The sequence below is a fragment of the Acartia tonsa genome, chromosome 11, assembly GCF_053477335.1.
Source record: "Acartia tonsa isolate MP-2025a chromosome 11, ASM5347733v1, whole genome shotgun sequence".
Classification (NCBI taxonomy): domain Eukaryota; kingdom Metazoa; phylum Arthropoda; class Copepoda; order Calanoida; family Acartiidae; genus Acartia; species Acartia tonsa.
The window spans coordinates 12922158-12938171 of NC_137270.1; the positions used below are offsets into that span (position 1 = coordinate 12922158).

The following is a 16014-nucleotide window of genomic DNA, read 5'->3' on the forward strand; positions in this document are numbered from 1 at the left end:
AAATTGCCCTACAGCATTTTTTAATATTTAGAATTTTTTACTATCAACATGCTTTCAAATAACTTTTGGGGACTTTTATTGAATCTACATATATTATATATATACACGCTAGCAGTTGCCAAACTTTCCAACCAATGATTCTATTCTACAAAGCGGTTCATAATAACTTTAATTAGGAGTACACAACCATTTATTGACTATTTTTGTTACCCATTATTTAATCTGTGTTCAAACTCTTCCACCAATGATTCTCAGAAATTGTAACTTAGTTTATCATAATTCAGGGTGTACCTTATGTATTACAAAGCTAGTGATTATTGAGGGAAATATTATTTTATTGTCCATTGTCCTATTCTTATACAAAAATAGTATGTATGGAAGCTTTATTTCTTAACTATATAACACGGTCAGGAGGACAGGGATTTTAATTCATTCGTTTTGTGTTTGTGAGGACTTTCTTGCCTGGTATTTTTTTTAATAATGTCATGATCGTCCTATCTAATTCAAACATTTCAGGATCTCTTGTGATTCCTGTAACGATTAGGTATAATCTTGGAAGCGTAGCAAAACTATTTTTAAACATTTTGATATTTTTCAAAACTATTATTCTATTTCTACAATATAACGTAATAGGATTATTAGGTCAAAAGCTAAAGATCTCACAAAATACTGGTCTGAATGGGGTATACTTTTCAAGGTAGCTTTATAAATGTCTTGGGGTGGTTTTAGGCTATTTCCCTGATCTAATCCGCTGTCCCCTAGATGCTAGGTACAAAGCAATTTGTTTTATATACGTAAAATTATAGAATTTCTATGTAAACTTGAGTTTTAAAATGATCTTTAAAAATATGATGTAAAACCAAAACCAATTGAAAAGCTTAAGATGCTTTCAAAGCGAATCTAATCAATTAATGTATGTCTCTGTGCCGCTATAATTTGTGTGTATCAGTATGTATGGTCAGAGGGACAGTTACTCTCTTAGAACATTGTCATGAAATTATCATACATGAGAACTTTTAATACATATGTTCAAATACGTTAACAAATATTTTTGGGCTAGGATAGCTAATTCTTATAATATTTCATATGGCCTTAGAAATTGTAGCTAAAACTTCTAACATGATATGCAATTTCAATGATTATGTCGACTCTATTGCTGATGATAAAGAAAAGTGGTCATGATTGACATATTATCGATGTAGAAATTATGACTATATACAATACAAATACAATATTTCAATTTTGTGTGCTTCCATATTATTATATTAGCGTTAATTTTGCATGGTAGATATACGTCTAAGTAGTATTAAATAATAGTGCCAAAATCTTAGAAGCTCTTAAAATTTATATTTAACATAAGTCCACGTTTAAATTATTTTGATTTTATACAAAAAAAATGAAAAAAAAAAGATTTTTGTGTGTAAATCTTACAAAGAGTAAAAATTTCACATGTAATGTCTGAAAATTGTTTGCCGAAAATGTTATATAACCTAGCGGCTTTTTAGGTCGGGTTTAGGACAGTTTTTTATTGTTTAAAACTGCATTTTATAGCCTTTGTAAGCCTTTGAAACCGTAGTTTCATGTTGTGACAATAAACTTTAAAACCCGTGTTAATTCAGCGTTTAATTTGGTCTGGAATTTTTTTGCAGATTTTCTTGACTTTTTAGTTTTTTTTATATTATTTTACAGCTTTTAGTTTAATAAACATTGTTTTATATTTCAAAGGTTCATAAATTTAATCTTTATTGATGAAGTAAAAATAAGATAAATGGCAAATTATTCAATGGTAATTATAAAACTATATTTTGAAAGTATGCTATCATAATTATAGTCTTTCGAATCTTCGCACCGCGCGTTAATTCGCTAAAATGGTCGCAATTTTTTGCAAAGTTGAATATTTTTATTGCCAACATTTACTGGTCAGTTTGTTCATCCAGTAGGAGGGGAGGGGATAGGGTAAAGAGGTGGTTGGGAGGTATCGTTATTTTTGCCAGCTGCGATTATCACTTTATTAGAGTGCATAAAAATCTGGTGCTCTACATATCGATTGTTGTAAAGTACCTTCTCTACATAACATTTAAATTCCGAAGTAAAACCTCAACCATGGGATAAAGTATTTAAATTTTCAGATAGATTTGCGATAAATATGCAACTTTGTCCAGGGAGTCAGGGGTAGGACAATGGAGAAAAAAAATATCTTACTATTTAGACGTATAGTACTGATAGTCACACTGTAATCGTATTTTAATTATCTGTATTTATTGGAGGATGGAAGGTGCAAGAAAAAAGCCCCAAACTATGTAAAGATTTAAATCTTACAATTAAAATAAGGACCTACATTAAGTTTCTTTACAATGGAGATCTCAATCAGTTCAGTGGTTAACTAGATTGTAGTGTACAATTAAAAACCTTACTACTTTACTAAGATTGTTCTTTTAGATTTACAATAACTTCCATGGACTTATCCCTGTTTTCTATAAATCAAAAAAAATCATTATGGCCGTCTGTTTTAAATGTAATCAAGGAAATAGATAAACATACTGGAATAGTTAATTACTGCAACATATTCTAGACAGCTTTCCGCAGATATTAATATAAAAAAATAGGATTAAAACCAGTTTTGTTAGTACCAGGCTAATAAAATTGTTATCATTTTTATAATTTTATTATATTGATGAAAAATTTTATGTAATACTATGCTATACATGAATTTTCAGTGTGAATTAGAATCGGTTCTAATCAACCGGATGTTAATCTGTTCCGAAGCCAGCCTGGAAAAATTTCTTTATTATAAAAAAGCTATTTATTATAAGTTGATATAATTACAGCAGAGACATTTATTTTTTAAATATCTATCCCTCTTTCCTTTATATCTTTTTGATGTATTTAAAACTAGGATATGAATAACTTTGGTCTATAAATTTTGACCTAAATAGCTATTTGCAAATTAGTTCATAGAAAAACATAAGTTATGTTTTTTTAAAGTCATTATAGTATTGTTAAAGCAAAGCTATATATAAGTGTGTTCGACTGTACATAATCTGTTGGAATCATCAAATTGAATCAAAACCTTTAAAATTTTCGTTACAATAAATAATAAGCTATTATTGTTAACAGAAAGTCAAGTTTAGATATTGATTTCTAGGAAGATTAGGTATAATATTTTATACGTACCATCTCTATAATTCAGTCTTACATGTAAGTACTTCAAAAGTTCAAATATAACCATCCTGCATTTGAAGCATCTATCAGATGGTTTTCGATAAAATTTTTGTGCAGACTTCTAAATTAATATTGATATTTTAAAACATTTATTTATCGTATCGAATTTTATACAGCTTACCGCAGGTTTTGAATTGAAAAAATATAAGATTAAAACCAGTTTTGGTAGCCGGAAGGCCCGTGCTAATAAAACGGGTATTAATTTTCTGATTTTTGTTTTAATATTCGTGGAAGATTGTCTTTAATAAGATGTTATTCATGATTTTTCAGTATAGATGAGAATATTAATCGTTTTCGAAGCAATTATGGAAATGCTAATAATATAACTATGAGTTATGGATTATTACAATTTGATTTGAAAAAATCTATTAAAACAAGTGTCAATAATTTTAACATTTTCAGCAGTCTAGACTTATAAATATTGATAAAATGATAATATATATTATAAATTAATCATTAAGCATAAGATTTTCTTTAATTAGTATCTGTACGTAAGTACCTTTAGAACGTCAGTATTTTTCAATTACAGCGATGACAGAAGAAAAACATACCATTTTGTAATTCCAATATTAGCAGGGGGTTTAAAGGGATAAAATAATGGACGATTAATATCATTCCCAATGATGATAGCAAAAATTACCGTTTCTATAGATATTTTTGCTTTGGAGAGTCAGATCGGCCATTGTCTTATCCCTTTAGATCCCTAGGTTGTGCAGCTAACTCCTTCCTAATTTGAATAACCAAGGAATAGAATTGATATTAATTTGAATCATGCAATGTTTAGATCAAGAGACCAGAGTGAATGTAATTCAGTAATTCATAACGGTCATATTTTCACACAATATACTTTCAGGAACTTAAGAATCAGTAATCGAGTCCAAAAATGGAAAAGGGAAGATAATAAAAAAATGAAGTCATACAATACAAATTACCAATGATAGCCCAATACAGAGACTAAATTACAAATGGCAGGCCAGTAAACATTTTAATTGACCAATGGTGGGCAAGTATGATGTCATTTTAATAGGCACTATAAAAATCTTCTGTAATGGCCTATTTTTGTTTTCTATTTACAGAAGTTGCTTTAATCTATTTTTTATTAACATTTTATTTTAAAAAACACAAAAGGCTTCGCCGATAATATCTGGTAAAGAAAAATAGCTAATAAACTACTGCAAGACTTTAATTTAGAAATTTTATATCCTAAAACCATTACAAGAGCTAAAAAAATGCTTTCCTACAAATAGAAATCTTCAATCGTTAGCTAGATCTTGGCGGACAAAAAAAGCAATTAGTAGTTTAATTTGAACTTTAAACTACCATCAATGGTCACAAGAACCACTTAAATAAATTTTATTTAAACCTATAATATCATTTATTTTTCCGTTGATCCCATAAAAAATAAGTACATTTATGACTATTAAATTGATAGAATTATCATTTTTAACACGATAGAGATAGATGTATATGTATACGGGATGTGAATTGATTGCCGCACATTATAACATTTAAATGTTTCATAATCGCAAAAAGACACAATAGAATCAACTAATTAGGGATGTTTAAAGATTACAGGATAGCTAAACGGAGGGGGTAGTTTGTGCTGATTTAATGATTTTGATCTTGGAGGGAGAGGACATTTGACTGTAAATTATACTGGAACCCAAGGTTTATAGACACGTCCCCTTTTTGTTGGTTTTAAATCTATGGGTACTTTTATTGAATTTTCATTAGTTGGTTCAATCTTTTTAATCAATAATTTTGATCTAAATAAGGATTAATCTATTTACGGTTATATGTGATGAACATCAATATATCATCCATTGTCTTACCCCTCAAGAGCCCTTGGTTTTTATGATTTGATACATGCTACAAATATTAAGGTTGTAGCATCTGTAAAAAAACCCGTTTTGCATCCAACTTTTAATAAAAGAGGTAAAAGCTGTACTATTATCGACTTTAATGACGTTATTTTTATACCCCCTTAGATACAATCTGATATAACAGTACGATGATTTTTGTTTTAATAATAGTTAAATCCTAGAATCTTCTATAGGCTAGAAATTTTTAAGATAGCAGCACGATGCTTTTTGTTTTCATAATCTATTATACTAAGTAGAGATGTCTGTCCGTTCGTCTGTCCTGTCTGTCTGTACCGATCGGATTCTACTCTTCAGGGAATATACCTACTAGTCCTGTGGTGGTTTTAGGTTTTTTTCTTGGAGGGGTGGGACACCCCCAACCCCCCAAAAAACAAAAAATCCCCCCGCCATTTATTTTTTAATTATTTAAAATGGTGGTGGAGTGGGGGATCAACAGGTAATAAAAGATGTAATTATACTTCTTGGGGAATGCCCCTAGAGGCTAGGGGCGAAGCCGCCTAGTAGTTTAAATACTAAAATCTTCTATAGGCTAGAAATCTTATAGGATTTGGCATAATGTCTTTTTTTACAACAATTATTCTTTTATTTGTTCTTATTATAGAAAAACTGTTAAAGGGACGCTCATCTCCTTTTCCTTTAAATAATATTGATTCGATAAACTTTAAAGTTTGGGAGATTGTAATTTATTTTTCAGTGTGGCTTCGAAATCAGTTAATATCCGCTGAATTAGAACCGATTCTCAGCAATACTGAAAAATCATGTATAGCATTTTATTACAGAAAATTAATCACGCATATTAAAATGAAAATAAAAAAATTATGTTATTATCCACTAAAAAATTCACAATACGATGCGATAATCGTTTTAAAAAATCATGCAAAGATTTTTTCCTCAAAACCATAAGAATGTATGAATAATACTGAAAATATAAATTAATCTTCTTTAGCTTTCAGACGCTAATTCATTTAATTAATACATACCATGTCAAATCAATTTAAAACAACAAATGTTGATAGAAATAAAGCCTAAACATTTGGACTGTCCTTTAGAAATGACTTGTGTGGTTTAGATACAAAACAATGCTGTAATATCAGCCACTTTAAAACACCTCATTAACCATGCTTCGCGGATTATGAAGTCATTTTTTCTAATTGTATTACAGTAAATATTATCAACAAATCACAATAAATTTGAAGCATTTTTTTCCCTGTTTTGCGTCTATCTAAAATAGCAGCCGAGGAAATAAATTTTTCCAAACGAGAAAATTAAAAATTCAATTTTAATTAATATAGGGAATCGTCACAATAAAATTCTTAAATGGCTAAAGGGGGGTAATCTAATTTATTTTAAAATTTTTTTTAGGGGGAAAATGAGGGGTTTCAGCGTTTGAGGCGGATAAACACCCCTTTACCCCCACCCTTGGACGTCTATGAAGGCTAATATTTCTTATAACAATTTACAAAAGAAAGGGAATTGTAATGAAAACTTTAAAACTCTCCAAATCTCAGTTGTAACATTATTGAAAGAAAATATCTTTTGAACTGGCCTCGTGTTTCTTTGTGTAGCCACTATTGGTAATTATTAAAAAGCTTATTAAATGGTGCTACAATTCTAAATAAGAAAATAAATATTTAATTTTAAGATTACTCATGAGAATGTTTCTAAATAAAAATGGTCTGATTGTTTACTAAGATATATAAGTTGGAAAGAATTTTATACAGGGAGATTTGAAATCTGCATAACATTTTAAGGATTTTTTTTTTATAAAATTTGGTTTTTGTATAATTGTTTATTTAAAAGCGGAAATAAAATTTAAGTTCATAAATTTTGACCTCTGTGATTGGTGGATTGAAAATTATCTGCGCTCTGATTGGAAAAGCTTAAGTGTCGCACATCATTCAACCAATTAGAGCGCAGGTAGTTTCCAATCCACCTATCCTAATGGTCAAAATTTATGAACTTAAATTGTATTTCCGCTTTTAAATAAAGAATTATACAAAAAACGAATTTTATTAAAAAAATCCTTACAATTTGATGAAGATTTCAAATCTCCCTCTAACATTAAAATTTCTTCTAACTTATATATCCTATTGTTTACATTTTATTATTGTGCATTTCTATTAATGGATGCCGCGGATTTTTGCATTACTTGATTCACAATTTGTCCCTAAAGTCTAGCTAAACCTGCGGAAACATATCTTCAGTAAAGATAACTCCCTCCCCTCCTTTTTCAATGACCTTTTTCATCTGCTAGCAAATTGTTTTCTGCATATATCGCTATTATAACAACAGACTTATTTTGTAGGCCTCCTTGCACTTTGACAAAAAAAGCTGTCTAAGGCCTGAAGCACCTTTAATAATTACCTTTATATTACGAAATTTATTTGAAAGCATATGAAAAAATACACATGCATTGTCTGGGAGATTTTTTTCATAAATTGGGCATGTCTGTCTGTCTGTACGTTTGTTTGCACAGTTATACTGACACTAAAGAGGGAGGGGACATTGTAAATTATACTTGTACCCAAGTTTCTCTTATTTTTTTTGTGTATTACAACTTTTTTGGACTTTTAATCGAATAGAGATTTAATTATAATTGTTTTTGTTAAAATCAATTAAATTTTAGAATAGAAGTTATTCTAAAATTCAACTTAACCAAAAATACTCCTGCCTTAAACTTAAAAAACTTCAAGAATTTCTCTTTTCTCTTGGTTCCTCTTGGTAGTTCCTTTATGGAATGATTAATATTAAAAAACATCTTTTTAATTCAGTTTTTATGTGGTGAAGCTATTCTTTTAGTGTCTGTGCCTGTTTATTATTCTATTTATCTTCTATTTCTCTCCCATTCTCTCTCTCTCTCTCTCTCTCTCTCTCTCTCTCTCGCTCTCTCTCTCTCTCTCGCTCGCTCTCTCTCTCTCTCTCTCTCTCTCTCTCTCTCTCTCTCTCTCTCTCTCTCTCTCTCTCTCTCTCTCTCTCTCTCTCTCTCTATCTCTCTCTCTCTCTCCCCCTTCTCTCTCTCTCTCTGAAACTATCTAACTATCTATTTATCCCTATATCTCTTTCTCAACAACACCTTCCCCTCTCTCTCTCCCTCTCTCTTAATTTAAACTCTCTTTCCCACTTTCTCTCTCGCTCTTCCACCCCAAAACTAAAAAAAATGGTTTTTATTAATCATCCCTTTTTAGCATGAATGTAGATTGGGTGACTGGTACCATCCCAGACGACACGGGGGGTGTCGGGTCTGAAGCCCCCTCCAGATAGGGTACTAAGGCTCCCTAATGTAACATTATGTTCATTCTTATCCCTTTTTCAATTATTAATTTTACACATATATAACATGATTTAAAAAGTTAAAAAATTATTTTTCATTGTGTGTTTTTTACTTTTACATAAAGAATTATGTTTTTGCAATTAAACATTAAGATAAGGACAATTTTATTCATAATAGCGCAACAATAAAAAGTGTCAAGCCTATACTTTTTTATGTAAAAAATCAAAAATCATAAAAAAACATAGAACATATGATTTTATAACTTTTTGCTGGCTACGATTATAAGACGTACAAAAACTATTTATGGAATAGCTACGCTAGAAAAATTTATGAAAAAAGGCCATAAAAATTAACAGTTGTCAATTGATATAAATTATAAAAAAAAATATATAAATTAACTTATGAGGAAAATTTTCCTTTATTAAAAGATTTTTATAAGAAGCTTAGAAAATTTATAAGTGCGGTTCATTGATATACATTTTATTATGAATTTGACATTACCTTTAAAAAGCTCACAGACTAGACCTTTCTTAGCCCAAGATGCTTTCATAGCTACTTTAAAAGTCCAAAAGATCCGTTCGTCTATATCAAGGAAAATTTATCCCAAACACGCAAAAATATGCAAATTCAAATAAAGGTAATCATATATAGCCAGCAAAATCTGGAAGCTTTTTGACTCATTGTGTACATTCAAAATATTAATGGAGAAATTTATTAATTCTTTATATACCAATCTTTGCATATTACTTTCAAAAGCAAGACAAATATACAACAGGGTACGTCCGTATCTAGATAAAGAATGAAACATTTCCTGTTCGCCGTCTGCCGCCTTCGCCGTAATAGTCCATAATCATCGGGTCCAACGACTGCAGGCCGCCAAAATCCCGCCCTTTGCGCGGATCCATCAATGGCGACCCGACGCGGCCAACCTGGTTCGAAAACCGCCGAAATTTTTCGACGCCGCCGTGTGGCGCAAACACTTCACCGTTGCCAGACTCGCCGTTAGCTGCTGCCGGAGGCGACGGTGACATGCTTTTGGGTATGTAGTCGGTAAATTTTGGCAGTTCTTGCTGTTGCTGCAGCTCGTCCTGGAAGCGCAGGGTGGAGTGACGGTGCGGAGCTTTCTCTGGGCTCTGACGCTGCTGCTAGGCAGTTTATTCGTTCTTGTTTTTATAACCATTTGATTGCATGGCTTTTATTTACTACTTTCAGGAGGGAAAGGGTACTAGACTAAATTATATTGGAACTTTTAATATTTTTTTTATATTTCAAACATGTCTATGTTGCGTTGAACTCTCTACGTAAAATCGAGAAATTTTTTTTTTTAAATCGATTTTTTTGTGATTTGTCTTGGGAGGGTGGTGGTTAATCTCCCCAAAATAGTTATAAACCTTCCCGGGACCTGTGCGAAGCTACCCTGGTAAGAAGAACCCGCTCGGTTCAGCAGTTAGCGAGATGAGAGTCTTCGGTAAAAACAAACAGACGGACAAACACACATCCTGTTACTTTAATAAAAGGATTAAAAGGGCTATTTTTACATACCATCCCGTTCTAAAAACCCTACTGGGAAAGAACATATCAAATAGCAGCCGAGAATTTCACATATACCACATAGTGTTACGGACTGACTGATGGACATACAAAGTTAATTATAAAATAGCTTCGCTACAAACAACAAGGCGGAAAAAAATATTTTATATGTGTGTGATTGATTTTTAATTGATAACTATAATTGTGTTAATCATTTTAATAAATTATCTTTAGATGTCAACTTTTATCATTTTAAATTGATATTTAAAATTTTTAAAATTTACATATATCAAATATACTTCATTAGATGTTTGTAATGTATGTCTGTTCAAAAAAGTCTCTAAAACTACTGATTGGATTAGTCTAAAATTTACAGAACTCTTAACCCTTAACGGTCGGGGGGGGGGGGGGCGTTGAACGCCCCCCCATCCGGTTTTTTCTATCTCGTTTTCTGTGTGTGAAAGATAAAGAGCCCAAACTGCTTGACTTTTTAAGTGTAGGTATGAGACATAACAGAGAGTTGAAATTTTTTGAATATCCCCATCCTGGCGGGCACAGGATGCCAGCAAACCTGGCAGGGTCATCCAGGTAAAGAGCAAAAATATTTTTTTGACTAAAACAAAGCATTTTATCTTACCAAAATACTAAAATATCCTCTAGTAGTACATCCTTATATTAAATACAGGTGTTCAAGTCAATTTTAGGTTCCAGGTATGATCCTGCAGGTCCTGATCCTCCAGGTCTCCAGAAATCTTTAAAAGGCTCCTGTGGCCGCAATTTTTGACTTAGAGACTTCAAATTTCAAACTTAAGCTTTTCTTATATGTCTACATAACGTATTAAAATTTCATAAAGATCCGCCGCCGTTTTCCCGCCGACCGCCGACTGCGGCGGCTGGCAGCTGCCAAGTACAGCTGCGACCGATGAAATTTATAATTTGATATTTCAAATATAAAATTTACATAAAGATAAACATTTTCTGCAAAAAAATTTTTTATTCTAGCTTCAAAAAAAAAAAAAATTACAGCCGTTTGAAATTTTTAAGTAAAAAAGGACCTAAAAACAAAGGTTGTTAAATAAAAGGGTGAAGGAAGCGAACGTTGACCTTGACTTACTTGAGGTCGGAAATTCATCATAACACAGGGGACTTGCACAAAAATTTTTAGCCCTCTAGCTCTAATAGGAACTGAGATAATAAGGGGGGGCGTTGAACGCCCCCCCCCCCCCCCCCCCGACTGATTAAGGTGCGGCAAGGGGCCCGACTGTAAGGGGTTAATATTAATCCCAGTCAGGCTTTAAGCAACTATTTCACAAAGCGTTCAATAGTAAATCATTTTAATAAAATGATATAAAAATATTTAGTCGCCTAAATACGTTTTTGTAACCAGTCAAACTTTATACAGGGATAGATCAATGTAAAATAAATGATGTTTCTTAAAGTAAACAATATTTGTCTAAAAGTAGTAGCCATAAAAGTTATCATGGCTGATATATCATCGATAAAATTTTGACATCTTAACATAGTAAAACACCTTTTTATGTGAGTTTATCTTTTATTAACCTATCCCTGGTAACATTTTCTAAATTGTCCCTGTCAGCGTTTTTAGTCAAATTAAATTAAAGTTCAATGTTTCGTTTATTCATTTTTATTGAAAAACAAGGAAAATAACATTAAAAAAGTGAAGCGATTGTCTTCAATATCATAACTTTATGAAGCATATATCTCAGAAATTGCCTGGTCCATTAGGGGGAAGGATTAGGTTATACCATACACCCCCTCCCCCCCTTTCAAACCCAAAACCAAATGTGAAGTAGAAACAAAAAGAATGGGGACTGTTCCCCAAAGTTTTATAAACTCAAATATGGTTCAGAAACCTAAAAAAGTTTCGTCAAATCTTGATAGGGTTTGCAAACTAGCAGAATCCAACTTTTTCTACCAATAATCTAAGGGTAATTTTGTGTATCATAATTAGGACTTTACTTCAATTTATCGTCAGATGTCTTATCCTTAAGAGCCTCACTTAACTTAACGTTATGCCATACATATCCCAATTGTATATAGCTTCGCTTCTAAAAATATTGACACTTTTTACGATATAAAACAGCTTAAGTAAAAAGTGACCAATTATACATAATAAAAAACAAGGATAATTAATTATGTCTTCAATTTACCTATCAATGTATTGTATTCTCATTAAATTGCATTTATAGAGTAGTTGCGCTATTACATCAGTTCCTGTTTTTAAAGTTTTAAAATGTCTTTTATTATAATGTTATAAGGTTTGTTTTAACATTAAGAAGCAATATTAATACATTTTTTAAATCAGATAAACACATGCACTAAATAAAACGTCATCGATTGTGTTTAAACTTTTACTTGATTTTTAAAAGTATGTATCCAAGTTCCTTTAATAATTTCTATTCTAGTATATCTACGCAGTTATCGGATATGTATGTTTGGCTCTATGTATGAACTTTTGAACAACTTGGTATTCAACTTAGATTTCCATATTTTTTATTACTTTTATCACTTGTAATATTTTTTTGTTAAATATTTAGTTCTGCTTCTATTAAACGTATCTAAAAATCATCGAATCATAGGAAATACCAATCTTATAACACGAATAAAAAAATATTGAAATTTTTGTAGAAAAATATGCGAATTTCCCGTTTTTTTGTGTGTTCGTTGTAGCAAAGCTACCCTATATCTTGCCAATGTCAGTACAACAAGATTATTACATATGGATTTGTAAATGAGTGGCTAATGGACTATAAATAAATATGTTAGCTTTTGCCTATGGTATCTTAAACTTTTTAAAAGGTGGTAAGAGAACAACTGGACATATAATTTTAAATTTTTTTTAGCATATTAATTTTAATCTCCAAGAGAAGTAGTTTAGTTTATAGTCTATTGTCCTATCCCTTACTTGGTGGGGTTAGATAGTTTTTAACAATCATTTTTTGTATGCTACTTATGAAGATGTTATTGTTTTTTTTATCAATGTATACTGTTTTAATATGCTTCGTTGATTTATTTAAATCATTGCATTATTTCTCCTTATATACAGAGATAGGTCATTCAAAGATAATTTGATCATGTGTCCAAATTTTTAACGCTATGATTTTTTTTATAAATTTAAAACTTTTTTCTCCATCTAAAAGTTAATTAACAAATTGAAAACAAAAAAAATCTTATGATAGGTATATAGAGTAGTAAGGTTTTTTAGACTAAAACTAATGATCTCGGAAATTGCAAGTCCAAATTGGTTGTTCTTTTTAGGGAAGCTTTTAAATGTATTTGGTGGGTTCTAGGCTATTTTTATTATTTCTCCACCTTCAGCTAGAGGATTAAGCTTAGTTGATTAAAAAGAAGAAAAAAGCTTTAAATACGCTAATATCAAATAAATCTTATTTTTTAATATAAATTATCGTTTTGTATGATCTTAGTAAGGAACAGTTTTGTCTTATTGATTTTAGGTTTCTAGGGATAAGTCAATGAAATATATGCAGATTTTTTCTCATACTTTTGACACATCTGAAGTTACATAAAGACAAAACTAAATATCTTTTAATTTAGAAGATAAATTAATCGTCCAATGACCTATCATTGTAAGACAAGCGTTAACTGATATAAAACCATTTTTAAAAATAAGAAAGTGGTTTTAGATCATTTTAACCGCAATTGCTCTTTCCCTCCCTCGTCAATAAAACTGTATGTTGATTTACAAACTCACCCATAACATTTTTCTCATGAAAATATAATGCAAGCTTATTGATTAATTTATTGATATTATTTTATAATTTGTTTTTCCTCAAGAATTTATTATCAAAATTTGTTATAAGCCATGACGATGACAGTTATTTAAGTTAAGAGTGTAGCAATATTTAGAATATATTTATCATTAGGTACAGATATTCAGGAAGATATATGACATTTGACTGTAATTCATTCTGGTACCCAATGTTTTATTAACAGGTTAATTCGTTGTGTGGGACAAGCGAGTAGTATCCAAACTTTTCCACCGATAATTTTAATCAAATTAAGGGTACTCATAAATTTTTTATCAACTTTCTTATTTCTGAGAATAGTCCCTTTCGTGGCAACGCCCCTTAAGGGGCGGTACGTCGCATCTTTATTATGGCTTTTTATAGGTTATGTTAGGTTATTTTGGGTTAGGCGATTGCCCCGCAGGGTTAGAGCCCCCCCCCCCCACCGCAGGGGCTAGAAATAGGAGAAACGCTACTGTGAAAAATACGAAGAATCGCCCCTTAAGATGCGTTGCCACGAAAGGGACTATACCCCTAATTTGTTCATATAACATTTTTTATAGATAACTTTCAAATATCAAGTATTTAATTAATGTTTTTTAAACAAGAACGACAAAAACCTTAAGTTCAGAGTTGTAGGTGATCATGCTCTGCAACATAACGTTATCATCCTCCCCTCTTCTCCCCCCATAAACTAAATCAGGGTTGGAAAAATAACTCATCATTCTGATTGAAGACCCCCAATAAAATTCACTTAAAATTTCACAAAAATCGGAGAAAACCAAAAAATCACAAAATATTTTTATCACTCATTTCACTGTATAAAAAATTCAAATAAGATGTTTTTTTAAAAGTTAAACAATTGAGAGTAAAATCAGTACTAATTAAGCATTGTTATTGCTTCAATTACAACCCCCCTCCCAGAATCATTCCCCCAATCTCCGTTGAATTCCCCCCCCCCCTCAACAACCCTTACCCTTGAAATATTAAACTATATCCCACTGAACCCCTCACTCCCCCCATCCCCCCCTCCGTCTCCGTAGTTGTTTTAAATATTCTACCAATGGTTACAGAAGCAAGCAGGGGTAAATCACCTCCTTAATTAAACCATCCAAAATCCCCCCTACCCCCTGCCTCCCATCCCGTACTCTGTTATCCTACCTTAGGCGTTTTTAAAATGTTGACAAGTATTAATATTTAGCGAAGGTTTCTATTGACAATATGGAGATAATTAAAAGAGGTCGTTGCTTTGAGTATGAGTGGTTCTGACTGACATATTATCGACAAGTTTTTATCTTAATGAGACATGATTTATATTACTATGTCTAATATCTGGTAAAATAAGTGGTCATGGTTGACCATTAACCGACATAGGATATGACTTTGACTTTTATATTGATTTAATAAAGACACAGAAGGTAGATACAGTTTTAATGGCTTGATAATAAGTATGGCTAATTTCACACAAAAAACGACGGTTTTGTGGGCGCACAACTTCTGTTCAGAACTCTGTTGTTGGTCCGTGGGAAGTTGGAGCATCTGAAGCAGAACAATTCATGAGTAACAGGACCAATATCTAAGATATACAGATCTTGCTATCTAGATGCCAACACTTTTTATCTAACAACATTTGCTATCTTAACAATGTCTTGTTTTATTGTGTAAAATCTTCAATAGATTTAATAAACCAAGACTAAATCTTTTAATCTTGGATAAATTATGATTTTTTATACAAAAGAGGTTTAATGTAACCTCAATACTATTTCCCCAAAATTTGGTATTTTGGTTTTAAATCTATTTATCTATTTTTGATAAGAACTTTAATAGATGCTAAGACTTTTTATCTATCAGCATGTGCTCTATAACCAATTTCTCATTTTTATGTATTATCTGGAAAACGTTATACGATATATGAAGCTAATACATTTTGTAATTATTTTACTAACCATACGAAAAAAAACGGTTGTAACATTATTAACCTTTTTTTGTAATGGATCTTACTTTGTTTAATTTGGTTTTAGGCTTATTAGGTTCTATAGATAATTAAAATGGTCACCAACTTTAAGAAAAATGTTAAAGTGTGATCCAGGCAAATTCTGGTTAAACTTATCATCCTATGAAAAACGCCAAAACATTCCCCCCACCCAGGGACGTCCAAGAGGGGATGTTTAGGCTAAAGACACCCCCATTTTTTTATCCCCCCCCGTCCCCAAATAAAAAAGCTTGGACGTCCTTGCCCCCACCCCTGCAAATTTTTTTTTATAGAATTTGATCTTTTTTATTATTTTCTGTTGACAGCTACTTCACATATGGGAGTGGGACATGCAGTACGTTTGTCCAA

The 16014-nt window shown here is 31.4% G+C and overlaps 2 protein-coding genes across 2 annotated transcripts in view; both read right to left on the bottom strand.

Moving 5' to 3' along the window:
- LOC145331048 (uncharacterized) overlaps window positions 1-16014 on the bottom strand; it is a 456415-nt gene that overhangs the window by 357591 nt on the left and 82810 nt on the right. The window lies entirely within an intron of this gene.
- On the bottom strand, window positions 9165-14465 carry LOC145332372 (uncharacterized). Its single transcript, XM_080177372.1, has 2 exons — window positions 14294-14465; window positions 9165-9521 (listed from the first exon to the last, which is right to left on the bottom strand). The coding sequence occupies exons 1-2, from the start codon at window positions 14396-14398 to the stop codon at window positions 9165-9167; spliced, it is 462 nt and encodes a 153-aa protein (XP_080033498.1). The 5' UTR covers window positions 14399-14465.